This window comes from Aphidius gifuensis, linkage group LG4 (assembly GCF_014905175.1).
Source record: "Aphidius gifuensis isolate YNYX2018 linkage group LG4, ASM1490517v1, whole genome shotgun sequence".
NCBI classification, from domain to species: domain Eukaryota; kingdom Metazoa; phylum Arthropoda; class Insecta; order Hymenoptera; family Braconidae; genus Aphidius; species Aphidius gifuensis.
Genome location: NC_057791.1, coordinates 12428580 through 12450688, shown reverse-complemented (window position 1 = coordinate 12450688; position 22109 = coordinate 12428580). Strand labels below are relative to the sequence as shown.

Sequence of the window (22109 nt, the reverse complement as noted above, 5' to 3'; positions counted from 1 at the left end):
CCTTTCCTTAGCTACCATTTTTCCTATGACCATTTATTTATTTACATTAATAAAAAGCTATGGGAAAAATGGTAGCTAAGGAAAGGATGTTAATTACTTTGGCTGAATTAATTCTTTAGAAATTAACAGGGAAGCTACATCCGTTTCTTAGCCATTTGTCAATAGCTTATTATCTGTTCAAATAAATTGAAATACATTACTGTTGTTGTTTTTATAATCAAATATTGTTCATATTATTTGTTTATTCTGTAATACATCTATTAATATATCAACAAAAAATTTGACATTCGAGAGTTTTATGCTGGTATGGTAGACAATTTTGATGCCATAGGGGGCGTTCCTGAGTTTCATACTTTCATACTTTCATACCGGTATTATACCGGTTTCATACCTTCATACCGGTATGAAAGTATTAAACCCAAAAATCGACCATTTACCCAACACTGCTTTACAGTTTACGATAATGTGTGGTATGAGCTATGTGACAATCCAAACAATGGCGCTTGTGGATTTTTTATCTATTTCAGTTTGATATAAACATTGAACAGTTATCCATCTAATAATTGGAAACCAAAAAATAATGTCATGTGCCACTACTGCCACTACAAAAACAGCTTTTCCTATAAAATGTGTGGTATGAGGTATTACAATAACAAAATTCACAACAAAATTTTTATCTAAAGGAATAAACATTGCTCCATCTAAAATTGAACCAAAAAACCTGCATGTGCCAGTACTGCCACTACAATACAGCTTTTTCATAAAATTTTGGCGCTTTGGAGCTTTTATATGTAAAATCTAAAAAAAATTTTTATAAAGGAATGCAAAAGAAGCTCCGTGTAAAAGTACCGAAAGCGAAGGCACCTGTGGCGTACAATAGCGTATGAACGATGAACTGTATCATACAGTGTATGATACACCGGTATCATGGGTGCGTTCCGTGGCTATCCAGTCCGTACGAACTTCAAAATGGCGGAGTTTGGAAATATTTTGATCCTTTGTTGTGGTAGACCTGATTTTTTTCATTTGAAAATAATCTGATCAAATTTGACGTTAGCCAATTTATTCGACGGATTTGAAATAATTAAATAGAAACTCTGTCAACTTAAACCTGAAAAAAATAGTAATACTTAATATTTTAAGTTTTTATAAATCTCTGGCCTTCTCTTTGGCTATAGTGATGTATCATAGTAACTTTTAACATTATTAGAATTTTCATTTTTTTCGTCGCCATTTTGAAGTTCGTACGGACTGGATAGCCACGGAACGCACCCCATACCTACCCAATACTGGCCTTCACTGGCCAGCTCAGGCCAGCTGGCCTTTATGATTGATTGATCGGTGGTCGTCGTTGTGACAATTGCAAACATCAAAATATTAAACTATCAAATAGTACCTAAATAGTTTTTATTACACAGTACATAGTTACATAGTTACATCTTACATATAACAGTTTGATTGCAAATCAGTAAAGTTGAATAACAGTACGTCAAATAACTATTAAGGTAACTGTCGTTATATTTCATAACTAATTCATTTTCAAACATAAACAATGACAATATAATAGCTGTTTTGAACGAATATCTTTAGGATTTTTAGAACATCACTCTATCAAGGATAAATATAAAACAATAGAAAAAGATGGAAATTAATCAAAAAATTAAAAAAAATAAACGTAACAAAAACTCAATTATTCATCCGGAAATCAATGAAAAATTTAATATTAACGATAATTTTACATCACTAGGTAAAAATCATGGAAGTAACAAAATAGCTCAAAAGAAAATGGCTGAAGAGATATTAAATTTGAGTGAAAATATTGATCTAGCATCGGCATATGTCAAGTCAATTGTGGACAGAAAACATAAAAAAAAAAAGCTCGTTGAGTTTGAAGTTGACAGAAGCTGGATTGTAAGCACTAATAAACCATGTGATCCTGCTCAAGATTTGAGTGGTTTCACTGTTGTTCACAAGGTATGTCAGTATCTTTTTCATTTTATTCACAATTATACTATAAATAGGTAAATGAACTTTGTTATTGATTTGTTGAACTTTACCATGTTGAAATGCTATTGTCAATTACAATATGAATACTTGATTTTTTTCTCTCTTGAACTAAAGTCATGCTATCGTGAAGCTTAGTAACGAACTGGAATGATATTCTTTGTTCCAAATTGTGCCGAACTACTTTTCTTTGCGACATGAAAATAAAGACCGTTCCTCAACTTTTTTCCTATCCAAATATAAAATTAGATTTCCATGAAAAATTTTCGTTTTTTCACTTTATTCATCAACTTGCTTCATTCGATTCACTATAAAAAACAGTGTTGGCGAACTGACTGTGGGGTCCGCAAAGTTTAGCGCAACTTAAGATCAAGAATTGAAATTGGTTACTTTTATTTGTTAAATTTTTTTAAAATTATCAATCAAGTTTCGTCAGTTTTTGTTGAACATTATCACTTTTACTCATGACTGTCGTCAAAATTTGTTAAATTTTGTCAGTTTTTGTTACAATTTGTTAAAATTTAACATGAGTGTGTGTCTCAAGCATATAGCAAAATTAAATAAAAAATATAATTAATTTATTATTATTATTTCAGTGATTTATAAATTATAACTAAGATTTTTTATTTTGAAAAAACAAAATTGATTTAACGAATATATTACGGACGTGACGAGGACTTGAACCCTCTACTCTCACCTTGAATTCGTTATCATATTAACTATCGGGGTATCGCTCATCGGTTCATCAAAGTTTACTATATAGATAAAATTTATTAGGCTTTTTAAAATTGAGCAAAATTTGTTAAAAACTGTTACTTTTTAATAAAATTCAATAGTTTTTGATGAGGAGCCAGATTTAGTGACACCATGACTACAGAATGTAGTCAAAAAACACAATTACTACACCTACCACACCTTATACATAACTACAATGACTACATCAACAAAATATGATGACTCACTACTACACTTCACTACATATTTAGGACGCACCCGAATTCAGTGCCGTGGCCCCCGTGGCGAGGGACGTGACTTATCGTCCATACTGGTCTCCATGACCGTCCGTTGTCATTTTTATTTTTCGACTAGTTTCGTCTAGTTTTGCCATGTTGAAAATAATGTACTTAGAAAAAAAAAAGGAACTCAGGTTAGCCTTAGATGTAGCGAAGTAAAAAATCTAGCTAAGTGAAAAATCTAGCTAAGTAAAATAATATAGATATTGATTGTTCGGCTACAATTACAGCTAAGTAAAAAATCTGGCTAAGTGAAAAATCTAGCTAAGTAAAATAATATAGATATTGATTGTGTGGCTATAATTGAAGCTAAGTAAAAAATCTAGCTGAGTGAAAAATCTAGCTAAGTAAAATAATGTAGATATTGGTTGTGTGGCTACAATTACAGCTAAGTAAAAAATCTAGTGAAATAATGTAGATATTGATTGTGTGGTTACAATTACAGCTAAGTGAAAAATCTAGCTAAGTAAAATAATCCAGATATCTAAATTTTTTTTTTTTTTAAGGGACTTAGTTTTTTTTGTAAAATTTAATTTTTTTTTTTCTAAGTCCATTGTTTTCAACATGGCAAAACTAGACGAAACTAGTCGAAAAATAAAAATGACAACGGACGGTCATGGAGACCAGTATGGACGATAAGTCACGTCCCTCACCGCGGGGGCCACGGCACTGAATTCGAATATTCCCCATATTTACTACATTTTTAAGTAATCAATTAATACACTTTTTCAAAGTTTTTTCAATTATTATTAGGTACATCAAAATGATTATTATTAATAGTAATATCTTATGATTGTTTATAAAGGGTTATAACAATAAAATTAAATCCTTTGAAAAGTATTAATTGTCTTCATTGTTATTTTCAAAAAAATTTTATATATTTATCAAAAATATATATTTTTTTCTTTTTTGTTTCTTTCAATTTAATGGCTCGTTTTGCATGTTACATGGACTGTGACCTCATAATTTGCTTTAAGATCGTCGATTCAGGTAACTTTAGTTTTTATTTTTCTGACTACGTGATTGAGAAAAAAAAGTGATATTGCATTTGGGGAATATGTTTAATGTTGATGTAACAATATAGTCAATTGAATTTTTTGAAATTTGACGTAGCGGAGACCGTGGAGGTTTTTCGATTAGTTCGTACTTATTTATTCATTCCGAGTTATTGAAATATATGGGGAGGACTTTCTCAATTCACCAGATTGTAAGCCTCGTCAGTAATGTTTGTAGTTATCAAATTCTCCATATCCATATGTATTGGAAAGTCCCAAAAGTCTGCTTTAATTTTAGTGGATTGTTCAAGACCCAAGAGGTAGATTGCCCCCCTCCCCCCACCTCTTTGCTGCTGACCCTCGATTGTAATATTTTTTTTTGAGAGGTAAGTGCCATTTTGCCTCTTTATATTGATGAAAATTTTTACCTGAATTCCATGATAAAATCTATAGGTAAATATTTTTCATAAATTTAGAGTGGGCATTACATGCTCAATACTTTTTTTTTGTTTGGGCTTGGCCATATTGTCTCAGAGATTCAGCTGCGTGAACCTGGCACCCCACTTTATCGTAGAGACTTGTAGTATGGCTCATTTTGAAGGTCTTAATTTGTAGTAATTTGTAGTGAAAAGGGTTTAATTTGTAGTTCAAAAATTGAGGGTGAAAAAAGGGTTAAAAGGTACTTTCTTCAAAAATTGACTTAGAGCGATGAGAGTAGGGCCAAAACGTTCGTTGGAATTTGTAGTAATTTGTAGTAAAAAGAGTTTAATTTGTAGTTCAAAAATTAGGTGTGAAAAAAGGGTTAAAATGTACTTTCGCAGAAAATTGAAGAAAAATAGTAATGAAGAGGTCAAATAGCTTTCTTAGAATTTGTAGTAATTTGTAGTGAACAAATTTTAATTTTAAGTTAGAAAATAATGACACAAAAAAAATATTTTTTTTTTTGGAGCAATAATCATGATAAAATTGCATAACTTTTTTGTTGACAACCAGAAAAAAATTACGAGTAAAATAAATGGAGAAAAAATCGTGAAAAATATGAATATATTTTTACTAAACCAGTTTCCCAAAAAAACAAAGTCAAAAAAGTGGAAAAAAAAATTTTTTTTTTACTCCAAAATATTGAATACTAAATATTTTTTTTATTTATTGACCAAAAAACAAACTAAAATATTGGATAGATAGGAAAACATCCTAGCTAATTTGTAGTGAAGAAATTAGAATTTGTAGTTAAACCATTTGTCCGGAAAAATCAATTCTCTGACATATTCCCTTAATAAAATATTGCGTAACTTTTTTATTTATTGACCAAAATTCAAACTAAAATATTGAGTAGATAGGGAAACATCCTAGCTAATTTGTAGTGAAGAAATAAGAATTTGTAGTTGAACCATTTGTCCGGAAAAATTAATTCTCTGACATATTCCCTTAATAAAATATTGCGTAACTTTTTTATTTATTGACCAAAATTCAAACTAAAATATTGAGTAGATAGGGAAACATCCTAGCTAATTTGTAGTGAAGAAATTAGAATTTGTAGTTGAACTATTTGTCCGGAAAAATTAATTCTCTCATATAATACCTTCATAAATTATTGCGTAAATTTCTTATTTATTGACCAAAATTTAAACTAAAATATTAAATAGATAGGGAAACACCCTAGCTAATTTGTAGTGAAGAAATTAGAATTTGTAGTTGAACCATTTGTCCGGAAAAATTAATTCTCTGACATATTCCCTTAATAAAATATTGCGTAACTTTCTTATTTATTGACCAAAATTTAAACTAAAATATTGAATAGATAGGGAAACATCCTAGCTAATTTGTAGTGAAGAAATTAGAATTTGTAGTTGAACCATTTGTCCGGAAAAATTAATTCTCTCATATAATACCTTCATAAATTATTGCGTAACTTTCTTATTTATTGACCAAAATTCAAACTAAAATATTGAGTAGAGAGGGAAACATCCTAGCTAATTTGTAGTGAAGAAATTAGAATTTGTAGTTGAACCATTTGTCCGGAAAAATTAATTCTCTCATATAATACCTTCATAAATTATTGCGTAACTTTCTTATTTATTGACCAAAATTCAAACTAAAATATTGAGTAGAGAGGGAAACATCCTAGCTAATTTGTAGTGAAGAAATTAGAATTTGTAGTTGAACCATTTGTCCGGAAAAATTATTTCTCTGACATATTCCCTTAATAAAATATTGCGTAACTTTTTTATTTATTGACCAAAATTCAAACTAAAATATTGAGTAAATAGGGAAACATCCTAGCTAATTTGTAGTGAAGAAATTAGAGTTTGTAGTTGAACCATTTGTCCGGAAAAATTAATTCTCTCATATAATACTTTAATAAATTATTGCGTAACTTTTTTATTTATTGACTAAAATTCAAACTAAATCATTGAATAGATAGGGAAACATCCTAGCTAATTTGTAGTGGAGGAATTAGAATTTTTAGTTGTACCATTTGTCCGGAAAAATTATTTTTCTGACATATTCCCTTAAGGTTGTATGTAAATGGATTTCCCTGAATTTAATTTTCGATTTTTTTTTTTAATGTTTAAATGAAATAATTATCTATTTGGTGGAATTTTTTCGTAATTTTCCTCTTCGCGAAAATCCAGATAATTAGTGTCAAAGTTGGCAACTTTAACACGCAAGCATAGGGAGTATAGGTACGTTTGCGCTTGTATTTTTAAAACTCTTAATTTAAATTTTGATTTTTTTCTACAGATTTGTACTTTGTAGAATTCCAAAAGTTATGAAAAAAAAATTATTCATTTCCTCAACACCGTTTCAAAGATATTGGCTAATTACTTTTGAAATTTACGGGTTTCAGCCGGCTGAATTACATTGAAAATTTGGGATACGTTCCAATACCACCGTGCGGTTTAATTCTTCTAGCTCTATCCTTCTCTCTATCTCTTCTGGCTCAATCTTCCATCTCTTCTTCTATCCTTCTCTTAGAAGAAATCTACGGTTTTGGAACTTCCCCCTGCATGTTTATTGCTGGAGTAGTATTAGTGTCTGTAAATATAAGCCGGCAACACTCACACTACTTATGACGCATCAGTAAAGTGAAAAGATTTTAGGCATGAGAGGGCGCTACAATTTTTTTTTTTAATATGAGTTTATAAGCACCCTTGTGGACCCAAAAAGTCGCCCGATCATGCGATTTACATACAACCTTAATAAAATATTGCGTAACTTTTTTCTCAATTTAATATTTTAGTTTAAATTTTGGTCAATAAATAAGAAAGTTACGCAATAATTTATGAAGTTATTATATGAGAGAATAATTTTTCCGGACAAATAGTTCAACTACAAATTCTAATTTCTTCACTACAAATTAGCTAGGATGTTTCCCTATCTACTCAATATTTTAGTTTGAATTTTGGTCAATAAATAAAAAAGTTACGCAATATTTTATTAAGGGAATATGTCAGAGAATTAATTTTTCCGGACAAATGGTTCAACTACAAATTCTAATTTCTTCACTACAAATTAGCTAGGATGTTTCCCTCTCTACTCAATATTTTAGTTTGAATTTTGGTCAATAAATAAGAAAGTTACGCAATAATTTATGAAGGTATTATATGAGAGAATTAATTTTTCCGGACAAATGGTTCAACTACAAATTCTAATTTCTTCACTACAAATTAGCTAGGATGTTTCCCTATCTATTTAATATTTTAGTTTAAATTTTGGTCAATAAATAAGAAAGTTACGCAATATTTTATTAAGGGAATATGTCAGAGAATTAATTTTTCCGGACAAATGGTTCAACTACAAATTCTAATTTCTTCACTACAAATTAGCTAGGGTGTTTCCCTATCTATTTAATATTTTAGTTTAAATTTTGGTCAATAAATAAGAAATTTACGCAATAATTTATGAAGGTATTATATGAGAGAATTAATTTTTCCGGACAAATAGTTCAACTACAAATTCTAATTTCTTCACTACAGATTAGCTAGGATGTTTCCCTATCTACTCAATATTTTAGTTTGAATTTTGGTCAATAAATAAAAAAGTTACGCAGTATTTTATTAAGGGAATATGTCAGAGAATTAATTTTTCCGGACAAATGGTTCAACTACAAATTCTAATTTCTTCACTACAAATTAGCTAGGATGTTTCCCTCTCTACTCAATATTTTAGTTTGAATTTTGGTCAATGAATAAGAAAGTTACGCAATAATTTATGAAGGTATTATATAAGAGAATTAATTTTTCCGGACAAATGGTTCAACTACAAATTCTAATTTCTTCACTACAAATTAGCTAGGATGTTTCCCTATCTATTTAATATTTTAGTTTAAATTTTGGTCAATAAATAAGAAAGTTACGCAATAATTTATGAAGTTATTATATGAGAGAATAATTTTTCCGGACAAATAGTTCAACTACAAATTCTAATTTCTTCACTACAAATTAGCTAGGATGTTTCCCTATCTACTCAATATTTTAGTTTGAATTTTGGTCAATAAATAAAAAAGTTACGCAATATTTTATTAAGGGAATATGTCAGAGAATTAATTTTTCCGGACAAATGGTTCAACTACAAATTCTAATTTCTTCACTACAAATTAGCTAGGATGTTTCCCTCTCTACTCAATATTTTAGTTTGAATTTTGGTCAATAAATAAGAAAGTTACGCAATAATTTATGAAGGTATTATATGAGAGAATTAATTTTTCCGGACAAATGGTTCAACTACAAATTCTAATTTCTTCACTACAAATTAGCTAGGATGTTTCCCTATCTATTTAATATTTTAGTTTAAATTTTGGTCCATAAATAAGAAAGTTACGCAATAATTTATGAAGGTATTATATGAGAGAATTAATTTTTCCGGACAAATAGTTCAACTACAAATTCTAATTTCTTCACTACAAATTAGCTAAGATGTTTCCCTCTATCTACCATTTATTGAATTAATGATGGTTCAACTACAAATTCTTATTTCTTCACTACAAATTAGCTAGGATGTTTCCCTATCTACTCAATATTTTAGTTTGAATTTTGGTCAATAAATAAAAAAGTTACGCAATATTTTATTAAGGGAATATGTCAGAGAATTGATTTTTCCGGACAAATGGTTTAACTACAAATTCTAATTTCTTCACTACAAATTAGCTAGGATGTTTTCCTATCTATCCAATATTTTAGTTTGTTTTTTGGTCAATAAATAAAAAAAATATTTAGTATTCAATATTTTGGAGTAAAAAAAAAATTTTTTTTTCCACTTTTTTGACTTTGTTTTTTTGGGAAACTGGTTTAGTAAAAATATATTCATATTTTTCACGATTTTTTCTCCATTTATTTTACTCGTAATTTTTTTCTGGTTGTCAACAAAAAAGTTATGCAATTTTATCATGATTATTGCTCCAAAAAAAAAAATATTTTTTTTGTGTCATTATTTTCTAACTTATATAAAATTAAAATTTGTTCACTACAAATTACTACAAATTCTAAGAAAGCTATTTGACCTCTTCATTACTATTTTTCTTCAATTTTCTGCGAAAGTACATTTTAACCCTTTTTTCACACCTAATTTTTGAACTACAAATTAAACTCTTTTTACTACAAATTACTACAAATTCCAACGAACGTTTTGGCCCTACTCTCATCGCTCTAAGTCAATTTTTGAAGAAAGTACCTTTTAACCCTTTTTTCACCCTCAATTTTTGAACTACAAATTAAACCCTTTTCACTACAAATTACTACAAATTAAGACCTTCAAAATAAGCCATACTACAAGTCTCTACGATAAAGTGGGGTGCCAGGTTCACGCAGCTCAGAGATTCTACGTTCAGTAGTTTGTGCTAGATTCACGGATAAAGGCTATCAACTCCCGGCAACATGTTTTTTTTTCTGTTTACACGCTCAAAACTTGAAAACTAGTTGACAAATCAAAAAAAGTTGTTTAAAGCATGTCCAACGCCGGTTTTAGAGTGTTGTGGAGAGGAGAATGTCCTATCTATTTTACATTACAAGAAATGCACTGCCAACCCCAAAAAAATGATTTTTTTTTTTTTTAAATCGATCATAACACGTTATTTTTACCATATTTGACCTTATTTCATAATAAAAAAATGTTTACTGTCAGTTTTACTCTGCCGACAATAATATGTCAAAATTCCTAATTTTTGCGTCTATTTTTATTTATTAAAAAAAAACCCACCGACAAAACTTTTTTCATATACGGCTCAAAATTTTTGTCTTTTTTCATTTTATAATATATCAGTTTTTCGAAATAGTCTCTGTATTTTTTCATAAAGTTTCTAACCAGGTTTGTCTGAAGTGTACTCGGCTGGCCATAAGAGCCTATGTATAACCTCCTTAAGAAATGTTAACTTTATTAATTAATTTAAAAAAAACCACCGACAAAAAAATTATAAAAAAATTAGAGATTGTGTATTATTACATAAATAATCTACTGTCAAAATTTCAAAAACTTCTCTGTATTTTCGTTTCGCGTTGGACATGCCTTAAGAATAAATTCTCAACAACCCATCTCGCTTAACCACAAATCTAGCTTTAACAGATAAGGCTGTAAAAAAGCTTAAAAATAACATGACAATTTAATTATTTGTTCAATCAGTCGGCCATCTTTGTGTCTTTTCGTCCCACCACCAGGAATTTTCATGATGCGCTAAAAAAAAATTGACGAAAGAACGTTGCCAGTGTAGCCCGATCTCAGTTTTGTCTGTGACGTCAAAGGGGGATATTGTCATGGAAAAAAAGAAAAAATTGTTATTATTATTATTTTCAACGCGTTTCATAATTCGTATTTTTTTCAAATTTCAAAAATTAATATCTCGATCGGGTACCAATTAATTTAGTAGGGATGTTAAAATTAAATTAATATAATAAAATTAAACGTATTAAATAAAAAATTAAGTAATTACGAGCTGTGCAAATTATCGATTTTTCACCTGGCTTACCTGTGGACGGTTACTAATCAAAACGGTTGGGAGTAGGTGCAACGTGTTCTGGGTCTCAGGGACTACCACTGAACGAATATTTGGCCATTTATGTTCTGTCTAGTTTTTTTCCCCTTGCCCTACCGTATATTAGGATATAGGGGATCAATCCCAGGTCGTTGCCAGAATTTCGAAAAAAAAAAATTTGAAATATCATGTTTTATTAACTATTAGTCCGTGAGTAGGTTGCAAAAAACCTGAACAGAACCGTATATTACAAAAATACGTTCAATGGTAGTCCTCGAGACCCAGAACACGTTGCACCTATTGGTTTCCGTTTTAATGACCTGCCGTCCACAGGTAAGCCAGGTAAAAAATCGATAATTTGCACAGCTCGAAATTACTTAATTTTTTATTTAATACTTTTAATTTTATTAATTTAAGTTAATTTTGAAATCCCTACTAAATTAATTGGCACCCGACCGAGATATTAATTTTTGAAAATTGAAAAGTATACGAATTATTATTATTATTTTCAACGTGCCTCATATAATTATAATTATAAGGCTTACCTGTGGACGGCAGGTCATTAAAACGGAAACCAATAGGTGCAACGTGTTCTGGGTCTCGAGGACTACCATTGAACGTATTTTTGTAATATACGGTTCTGTTCAGGTTTTTTGCAACCTACTCACCGTCTATATTTTATTTTGCATTTTCAACATTGAAAAATGGTAGTTTTTACCCACACAATTAAAAAAAAATTCACACCTACACAACAAGAGAGATTTGGCAACGTTTGATCTAAGTAGACACGCGTTTTAGAGACGCAGTCGATAATATACCATCAAATTTATAACACGAATCCAATGCGTAGTTGCCATATTTTTGTTGACAAGAAAAAAAAAATGATAAAATTAGCGTTTTTTTTTTTTTTTCATTGCTATTTTTTATAAACAATAAGATAGTAACTGACAAAACTAAAACTGTCAATCTGTTCTAAATAATTTCATTTACTTATATTCACAAAAAAACACTATACAAAATAATTCCGGTCTATACTTTTTTTTGCAATAACTACTGTTTTGGAGGGTCATTTTTTCATTACTCCATAAGAGCCCATGTTAAATTTTTTTTTTTATAAACATTAAGTATAACTCTTAAACTAAGTCTGTAAGAAACGTAGAGATTTGTTTTAATAGATTCATCATAATTTTAACTATCTAAAAACACAATAAAAAAAGAAGTTTATAATTTCCTTCAATGGGGGCCGTTCTCCCTTAAGAAGGTAAAAACAACTTTAACGCCTTAAAAGGTAAATTTTACTTTTTTTCGGAGTAATGGAAGCGATAACAAAAGTTAAATGTAAATTTAACACCGTCAATACGTAAACTACAGCTTCAATCTTATAACATTTTTTTTTGGTAAATTTTACCCGTTACCTCTAGGTGTCCCTCATTTGTTCATAAAAAAGGTAAAATCTACTTTTTTTTTTGTAAATTTTACCTTTTGTTTTTCTCCGTGTGTTAATTTGTTTTATAGGAGCATTGGAATTATATAAATTTTTCTATTTTGAAATTATTTTTGCAGCCACATAAAATAAAACGAGAAGCCCATAAAGTTACAAGAACTGCTGAGAGTTATGGAAAAAAGGCATATAATCTCATATTACAAAACGAAAAGTTAGTTGCTAGTGAATTCTTAACAAAAGCCATTGATCTCGATCCACATGACTTCCGACATTATTATAATCGCAGTTATTGCTACCTATGTACTGGAAAATTTAAAGAGTAAGTTCAGCATCTGAGTTTTATAAAAATAAATAAATAAGAAGGCCAAACGATCAACGAAACATATGAAAATTCTAAAAAACTAGGAACCTTCATATTTATCTGTTTGCTACGCCTTTTGAAAGTACAGTGTCCAGGAAGGTGACGCTCAATTCTCATTATTTCAACTCTAAATCAGTAGTAGAAGATCGAGCTAGCATGTTGGTTGATACCAACTTAATATCACTAAAAAGTATGTAAAGCTGTAACTAAGGAAAATATGTATTGACGAGATATGGCGAGAAAGATGCAATCATGACGATATTATGAAAAGATTTTTTGATACAGTTCATATTTTTGATTCATATTTACGTCTTATATCTCGGCACTTCATCTCCTGAAACCACCAATTTACGCAAATGACACAAGGCGGTGAAAAGACCTTCGCCATACCTAGCAATTTTATCATCATTTTCTCCACTTTTTGAAGTTATTTATATATGATAATGTGTGCCGTTTAAATTTACTATGGCTCCCTAACTAAGAGTACGGCAACAGTTTTCATGTAATCCATGAACGGTGATAAAATGAGCTAAAACTGTTGCCGTACTCTCTAGCCAGTTTCTCTATAGAAAGTAACGCAAGAAAGCGGAATACAGTGATAAAACGTGGAAAGGAAAACTCTAAGACCGCGGGTTATTTGCGTAGAACGGCGGAGAGGTGAGATATGGCGGCGAAATATTTCCATAAGGGGTCACGATCAAATTTAGAATCCATTTTAAAATTTTTTTGCCTATACATTGTATTTCCCTCTAAACCCTGTGATTCTCTCATAAATCATTTTTTCATTTAAATCATATTTTTGAAGAAAATCTATTTGATAACTATGAGATCGTACTTTCTGCATATAATAGATTATACAGATATTAAAATATAAAAGTTCCTAGTTTTTTAAGGTATTTTAGGTTTTTAGTGTTTTGTTGGATAAATAGTGGCTTATCTCACAATTTAGAAAGTTTTTCAGCGTACTTAGCAAGCCTATACAAAACTGAGTGACTCGGTTATATATTCCGGTCCTATTTTGGTTCGGTTCATTTGAAGTTCTGTTTTTGAACCGTAATCAGACAGACGATAGTTGCGCAAACGCAACCTTTGAAAATTAAACTTTTTATAATTATTTTAATAATTTAAAACAATCAAACAAAAAACTTGCGAAATTTATTTTTTTAAGGTTATTTTCTAAATAGTCGATACATAAGCTTATAATCATTTTATTTAAATAAATTTTGTCTAACACACGCACGTAAAACACGCAAAATTCTACCACCCTCGATATCAAAAATGCTGCATTTCACTTATATAGTGAGCGATGAGAAAAATATTTAGGCATCGCGTTAAGAAAAAATCTGTTTAAATAAAATAGTTATAAGCTCATGAATCGATTACTTTAATAATAATTTTTGAAAAAATAAATCCCGAGAGTTTTTGTGTGATTATTTTAAGTTATCAATTAAAATTAAATTTACAAATCAAATTCTGTAAATTTTTAGTAGGAATGACATAATATTTCTTCAATATAATCTTTACACTACCGGAAAACTGTCTGACTTGTGAGATCCGCCCCTGAATAGCCTTGTCAAAAGCTATTGAATATTGTTGATATTTGATTTATTTTTAAGAGCTCTTTCTGATTGCGAAAACATAATTACACACTGCAATAGTCCCATTCAATTTGCAAGACTTAGATGCAGACAGGGTCAAATTTATTGCGCCATGAAGGTAATTTATCATCGAAAAAATGAAATCTTACATTCTTCTTTATTAGAAAAAAAACAAAAACATCAATAATTTTTTAAGAATTATTATTTTATCTAGGATTTTGAGAAAGCTGATAAATCTTTTAGAGAGTGCTTGAATCTCGCTCCAAACAGTTTATCAGTAAAAATTGAGATGCTAAGAATGAAAATAGTTCAACTGATGAAACAAGGTTTTTCTGAAAATGATATTATGATCAAACTAAATAAACCTCCGCAAGAGCCACAGGTATATAATTATTTTTAATAATGAAAGGCGAATAATAATAAAAAATTAATACTCAATCATTTTTATCAATTGCAGACATCCTCTGCATTCTCATCAACAAATTTAAAAAAAAATGATAAAAACATCAATATGTCAATAAATATGGAAGATGAAATTTACGAGTCAGACCCCGAAGATATACCGTCAAAATTTTTAAACACTGTTAATTTCTCCCATAGCGATCATGATGTATTATGGGTTGCACCAAAAATGATTCGTTTGTTGAGCGGAAGGTAATGAAGTATTTATGAAAGTTTATTTTGAGGATGTAGTAGTGTAACGTGATAAGTCAACTAAAAAAGAAAAATTTGAAGCTGTACTTAAATATTAGTATAACTATATAACTCTAGTTATGATTCATAATTTCAAATACTAGCGTGGTCAATAAAATTTTATATTTTATTTTTTTAAAAAACAACTTTAAGGTGTTAGAATAACAATCTCTCATTTGACGTCAATTTTCCCGAATTGACATTAGTGTATTATATATATATTAATATGCCAATTTTTTGGTATATAAGCTGAAACTCAGAGGCTGGATCGGAGTTCGTTGCTGATATGATGTGCGATTGGCTCCTGATAGTCTTGTAGATGACTGGATGTGTTTGATGGGGTAGATAATGTTAATTTAATGGTTTATAATTAAAATAAAAGCTTTTGGTTCGAAAATTCCGGTTTTTGATTTGATTCTCTAAATGTGCAATTTACAAAAACGCAATTTAGCGCTTATAACAACTTGTAGCTGAACGAACGCACCTAATATAAAAAATTGTAATATTCACATTTCAGCAAATCTTCTAAAAGAGAATTACCAAAACCATCATCAGAGCTTGAAATAGTTAAAGATGTACCAGTTGACAAACTGCTGCCAGTTGCTTCAAATATCAATACCAAAGCTGTATGGATTGGTGCTGCTGACCATGATTTCGATCACGTTACTGATGTCATGATTAAAAAAAAATTTTCCAAGTAACTTTTCAATTGTCGAAGATATAATTTTTTAAATTTATTTTTTTTTTTTTAAACAAACAGCTGTTTGAACCAAAAATTAGACCTAAAAGAAAAATCAATAAATTTTGGTGTTGTATACATCATAAATTATAATTGATTCATAATACATAGTTTTTAATTTTGTAATAAAAAAAAACTTATCTTTTTTTTTTTAAGACAAATAAAATAAATTACATTTTAATAACTTTTTTTTTTCATATTGTTTTAGATTTGGTTCAATTTCAAGTGTGTGTATGAATCCATATGCGTCATTTGGGTTTATCAATTTCACTGACACTGAGTCAGCCAAAAGGGCTCTTGAAATGCAACAAGTTGAAGTCGAAGGTAAAATAATTTTAGTTAGGTGGAATAAAAGAGCATAATAAAGAAGTTATGGTTGTGAAAAAATTATTGTTTCTATTCGTTTTCATTAAACGGAAGTATACGTGAATTATAATAAAAAAAACAGTTATTTAATACGAAAAAAACATAATCTATTTTATTTATTTATTTATTTACATTGTATTACGACATTGTGATGTGACGTCAATTTAATTTCACATAATAACAAACTCTTCTAATAAACAAGTCACACATCATTAAAAATTCTAACAATTATGACTTAATAGCTATGTAATTTTACATTGTTATATTTACGAAGAAAATGAAAAATTTATTCAAAATCGAAAAATACTTGAACAACCTATTGTGATGAACTCATTGCACTGTTAATGAAGAACATTAACAACTAAATTATCATGAGTTGGAGACAATAGTTATTTCTTTATATTCCAAAAAAATTCTTAAATTAAATACATAAAGATACATATAATTTTAATTCAACTCCATAATTACGTTAGTCACATTTAAAATAAAAAACTGTTATTCTCAATTATTATTTATCATTTAATAAATTTTTCAGCTGGTGGTTCATCTATTTTTTCCCGTCAAAGAATAGAAGCAAATGCGTATATTTTTTAAAAATATAGTATGAAAAAAACTAGAAAAAGAAAATCGAGCACTGAGGTTGTGCGGCATTATAAAAACGTAACGCTTAATTTAATTTTTTTTAAACCGTATATTCAATCTTAGCGGCTGAATTTATAAAGCAATAAAAATTAGTTAATAGTTCATAAAAATTGATTTCATATAATATGAAAAGCACAAAGAAAATAAAGATTACAGAGACATTCTATTAGCTTTGTGTATACGACCATGTAAGACGAGTGATTTTTTACTTGGCCATTTGATCATACATACTGGACATTGTAATAGGCCAATTTTTTTAGACATACGTAAGACATTTGTGCACAACCAAACCAACGAACTAACTTGATATTTTTTAGTACTACCACGTTTATAATGAATATTACTCATATTTGGGTTATCAGAATCATATTCAATTTTAATATTATCAATTGAAAGTTGTGAAGTATTTAAGTTGATTGATGTATTGGATGTCATAATGGCATTGTTTGGTAAATCATTAATAATATCATCCGTTTTTCTTTCCCCACTACTATCTCTACTAACAATTTCATACGAATCATTTTTCTTTTTAATTGTTATACTAATACCAATACCAGAATCTCTATCACTGCTTTCGTGTATGTCATTTGTAATATCAATAGTTGTTGGTGAATCAACATTTATTCGGGGTATACATGATATTTTATGTGATGCTAATACATCAGCATTACGAAATACTCTATCACATATTGAACATTGAAAATTTATTTCTTCACGCATACGTAAACTAGCACGTGTTTTACGTGACAATGATCCTAGTACATGATTTTTATTTTCTGGTAACGATGTTCTACGTCCTTTTGATCCATAATATTCTTGCGGGTGTGTTGATTGATGTCCACAAGCTTGTTTATAATTAAATGTTTTGTATGAACAATATTTGCATTTATAATATTGTTTATCACTATTTATCAACTCAAATAATCTATCTGGACCAGGTGTTGGATAATGTTGTGTTATTTCAATTGGTTGTGTATGGCGTCGTCTACCTTTGGTGATATTTCTTTTGCTTCTAACATCATGAATTATGTTATCACTATCATCATTATCACTTGTCGGTGGCTCAGATTTTATTGTTTCATACTTTTCAAGTTCTGGTAAACTTGGTGATCTTTTCAATCCCTTATCTTTAATATCAATATCAATATCAATTGAACTTGATGGTTTACACTGGGCAATTATTGCATCTGGATGTCGTATTTTATGATATTCAGTAAAGTGTTTATATATTTTTTTACAATGACGATTGCATAATATACACTGTATTGAACTGTTCAACTGATTTGTATCATTATCCGTTACTGGTATTTTTTTGAATTCACTTTGACGTATTAATGATTGTTCATCTTGATGCATTGGATTTTTGACAATACCAGATAAATGTGATTGTACGTTTTCATCATAATTGAGACGTTCTTTTGTACGTAAACTACATGATAATTTATCATTATCATGGGATTTTTTTAATTTTTTGGTTTTTGGAAAATCAATACTGTGAGAATCTTTCAAATGCCGTACTAAATGTGAATCGTTCGAACATGTTTTTCCACAAATATTACATACTAATCTTTCTTTGTCACCATTATTTTCTACATTTGATTCACGGTATTCTGTTATTAATTTACAACGCGGACGATGTGATGTTAAATTTCTTAATAAACGAAATGCTTTACCACAATATTCACAATCAGACAACTTTTTCTCACGTTGTTTTGGTATTATTGATAATGATGACGATGATGATGATAATGTTGATGATGGTGGTGGTGATGACGATGATGATAATGATGATAATGATGATGATGATAATGATGATGATAATGATAATGATAATGATGATGATGATGATGATGATGATGATGATGATGATGATGATGATGATGATGATGATGATGATGATGATGATGATGATGATGATGATGATGATGATGATGATGATGATGATGATGATGATGATGATGATGATGATGATGATGATGATGATGATGATGATGATGATGATGATGATGATGATGATGATGATGATGATGATTTTTTATTAATAACCAGCGTACCAGTTTCTGATATTATGCCATCTACATGTTTTTCCATATGCATATCATAATATATTGTACGAAAGAACTTAGCACCACAAATATGACATTCAAAATTGCCTCGATTAACAACTTTTTTATCATTTGTTGGATTCATTAATTTTTTTTTTAATTTTAAATTTTTTAAATATTTTTCAAGTTCAAGTCTTGTATGCCGTCCTGGTGGTAATAATATACCATGTAATTTCTTTAAATGAATTTTCCAACTTATTTTATCAACATATAATTTTTTACAAACTGGACATGAATATAATTCTTTTTTTTTATCGTCTATATAATTATTATCATCATCAATCGTTTTAGTGACTGTCTGTATCAGTTCATTTTTAATGTTTTCTTCTTCGTCTTCACCATCCCCGCCGTTTTTATTGTCATTTCCGCCTTCATCTTCATCCTCACTTTCTTCTCTTCTAACGTGCTCTTCTTCACTATCATGGGATTCTTGTCTTGTTGGTTCAATAGGGTGAATTTTTTTATTTGTTTGATTACAAATATTCATTAATGGAAGGCCATGCTCTTTTTGCATATGATTCTTTAGTTTATCATCACGGTAAAAATCTTTGCCACATGTATTACATCTATGTACATTCATTGTGGATCGCTTAACTGTTCTCCATCTCATTGATGTATTACGATGTTTTATTAAACCAAGCATACCATGATTTGTTTCAAGATGAAAATTTAAATTATATTTATCAGAATAAGTTTTTTCACAATAGGGACAGTTTATTCTACCATCTTTATAGCTATTTATTTTTGAGCTTTCAGTAATATCACTTGAATCATCAATAAATTCATTCGATGTTTCTGGTTGTTCATCAATATCACTCTCATCATTGTTTATATTAGTATCATTTTTCTTGACAGTCGTTGAACTTGGTGGACGTACTGATGGTATTATTATATTATGTATACGTTCAGAATGATCCCGTAATGTGCTACGATGACTGTATTGTCGACCACATGTATAGCAATGATACAATGGCCTTGTACTTTTGACTAAAAATTGAAAATTTGGTAATGCTGTGTTACCATTTCCAATTATTGGTTGATATTGAATGTATGGCATTATTAAAGACTTATGATTATTTGTTGTTTTTTCTAGTAGAGCATCTTCGCAAATATCGTCTTTTTTAGACTTTGCGATTAAAGATAACTCTTGATTATCTTGTAATAGTTTTATTAATTTCAGAGTTTCCCATATTTTATCACATCTTGTTATCGTAACTGAACATGATTTTAAGTTATATTTTTCTTCCAAAGTTTGAGGTTGATATATTTTATTAGCATCATAATAACTTTGATATTGTTTAGTTAGATAATGATAATGTTCAACGTGTGGCTCTTTCTGCAATTGGTTTTTTTGCTGATGTTGATTTTCATCATCAACTTGTTGTAATAATTTATCTACTCTCTCTACCTCATGATTGTCTTTTACCATATTTATTAATTTACCGTCAACATCTTTTAATTCCCGTTGTTGATGTTGTGATTCTACAAAAACCTTTTCATCGACAGTAATATGATCAACGGTTTTTAACTGTGGCTTCTCAGTCACTTCTTCAATACAAGAAACTGATAATGAGTCCTAAATCGGGAAAAAATTATGATATTAAATTGAATCTTGATTTCGATATTTTTATATGCCGTGAATTTCCATGTATTTTGTTATAACTAACCAGAGTCAGGTCAATACTTTCAAGTGATTAATTAAGTTAAAAAAAGACTTGTAAAAAGGCGGGAATATATTGCAAGTAAGTTATGAAAAATATAATCAACAATCAAATACTAAATAAAAACTAATCTAAAACTTTAAAAAATTATCATTTGTGTCAAAAAATGCTATTGAAAGTTTACAAGTTATTTAGATCTACGTTTTTTCTTTCAATTTTATAATAATGAAAAATAAAATGGTTATGCTACCTGATTATTGTTGTCTCCAATGCCATTCATGTAATAGTTATGATCAGATTGTACAGTAAGTATTCTAAACTCTGTAAAATCGCTCATTTTTTCAAAAACATCATTATCTGTCGAAAGAATTGATGATCCTAATTTACTATCAATTTCCATTTTATTTTTGATAACATCAATGATTGCTTTGAATCTTTAATAATTTTGTTTTCAATAAACTTGTTGATCTGTCGTATTGAGCTTCCAGACATCTTGAATCAGCATTCGGAAAACCAGACAAGGATATAAATGTATGATACTTCACGTATCATACTTCGAAATACAAAAACGCAAGAAGCATATGATGAAACCGGCCAAAGAGAGGCGCGACAGCTTTCATGTAAACCATGTATAGTATTAGCTTAAGGTACAACTAGGGCAAAATGAGAGACATCTGGCGGATGTTTGCTAAAAACATTATATATTCATGAGTGCGAAAAGGACGAAAGATTAGAAAGAGAATACTGTTTCTCACTTCCACTCAAGTATTTAGACAAAGACAAAAATTTATTATCCTCTATTAATTAAAATTGAGAATTAAAACCTATACTAAATTTGGGTGATGATTTTTCGTCTTTTTTTCTAGTTTTATCCTTTAGTTTTTGGTAAATATGGCATTATTTTTTCAAGTATTTCGATGGGGTATTATGAAAAGCCGAACATCATTTTCCATAAGAGCCTATGTTTAACCTCAAAAAAAGGACCATCGTTAACAGTTAATTAATCAAAAAAACATCTTATAACAAAAAAACTGATTAAAGAAAAAGGTGTATCGTTATTTCAATTATCTACTCTATAAAATTCGTGAAATCGTCATTATTTTTAATTTCCCCTAGTTGTACCTTAATTATATCTCTGTTAAGGTGAAACACAAGTTGTTCTGTTTTACCGGTAAAGCCTATGTGTGTTTTATATAGGAAAAAATTAAAATAATAATAATAGTATTTTTTTTGCATGTAAAAGCATACAGACTTTACCGGTAAAACAGAACAACTTGTGTTTCCTCTTAATGGCGCTTGTAAATTTTTTTTTTATATAGATTATACATACAAAAGTTCCACAAGCGCCGCCAGTGGAGGAATAAAGCCCTAAATTGTAATGCCCTGTGAATTGGACTGCAGCAGTCCAATTCACAGGGCATTACAATTTAGGGCTTTTTTCCTCTACTGGCGGCGCTTGTAGAGCTTTTGTATGTGAAATCTATATAAAAAAAATTTGACAAGCGCCATCACCGGCAAAAA

General features: G+C 29.3%; 2 protein-coding genes across 3 annotated transcripts; one reads left to right on the top strand and one right to left on the bottom strand.

Moving 5' to 3' along the window:
* The first annotated feature begins 950 nt into the window (after nt 1-950).
* LOC122855092 lies at nt 951-16279 on the top strand. Of its 2 annotated transcripts, XM_044156246.1 has the most exons (9): nt 951-1505; nt 1591-1675; nt 1748-1974; nt 12543-12742; nt 14401-14500; nt 14597-14764; nt 14840-15036; nt 15593-15772; nt 16023-16279. In XM_044156246.1, the coding sequence occupies exons 2-9, from the start codon at nt 1642-1644 to the stop codon at nt 16174-16176; spliced, it is 1260 nt and encodes a 419-aa protein (XP_044012181.1). In that variant the 5' UTR covers nt 951-1505; nt 1591-1641; the 3' UTR covers nt 16177-16279. The 2 variants fall into 2 exon arrangements, with proteins under 2 accessions (XP_044012181.1, XP_044012182.1); XM_044156247.1 differs by lacking the exon at nt 1591-1675 and having other exon boundaries at nt 952-1505.
* Nucleotides 16280-16375: 96 nt separating this feature from the next.
* On the bottom strand, nt 16376-21125 carry LOC122855091. Its single transcript, XM_044156245.1, has 2 exons — nt 20839-21125; nt 16376-20503 (listed from the first exon to the last, which is right to left on the bottom strand). The coding sequence occupies exons 1-2, from the start codon at nt 20986-20988 to the stop codon at nt 16973-16975; spliced, it is 3681 nt and encodes a 1226-aa protein (XP_044012180.1). The 5' UTR covers nt 20989-21125; the 3' UTR covers nt 16376-16972.
* Nucleotides 21126-22109: the final 984 nt, after the last annotated feature.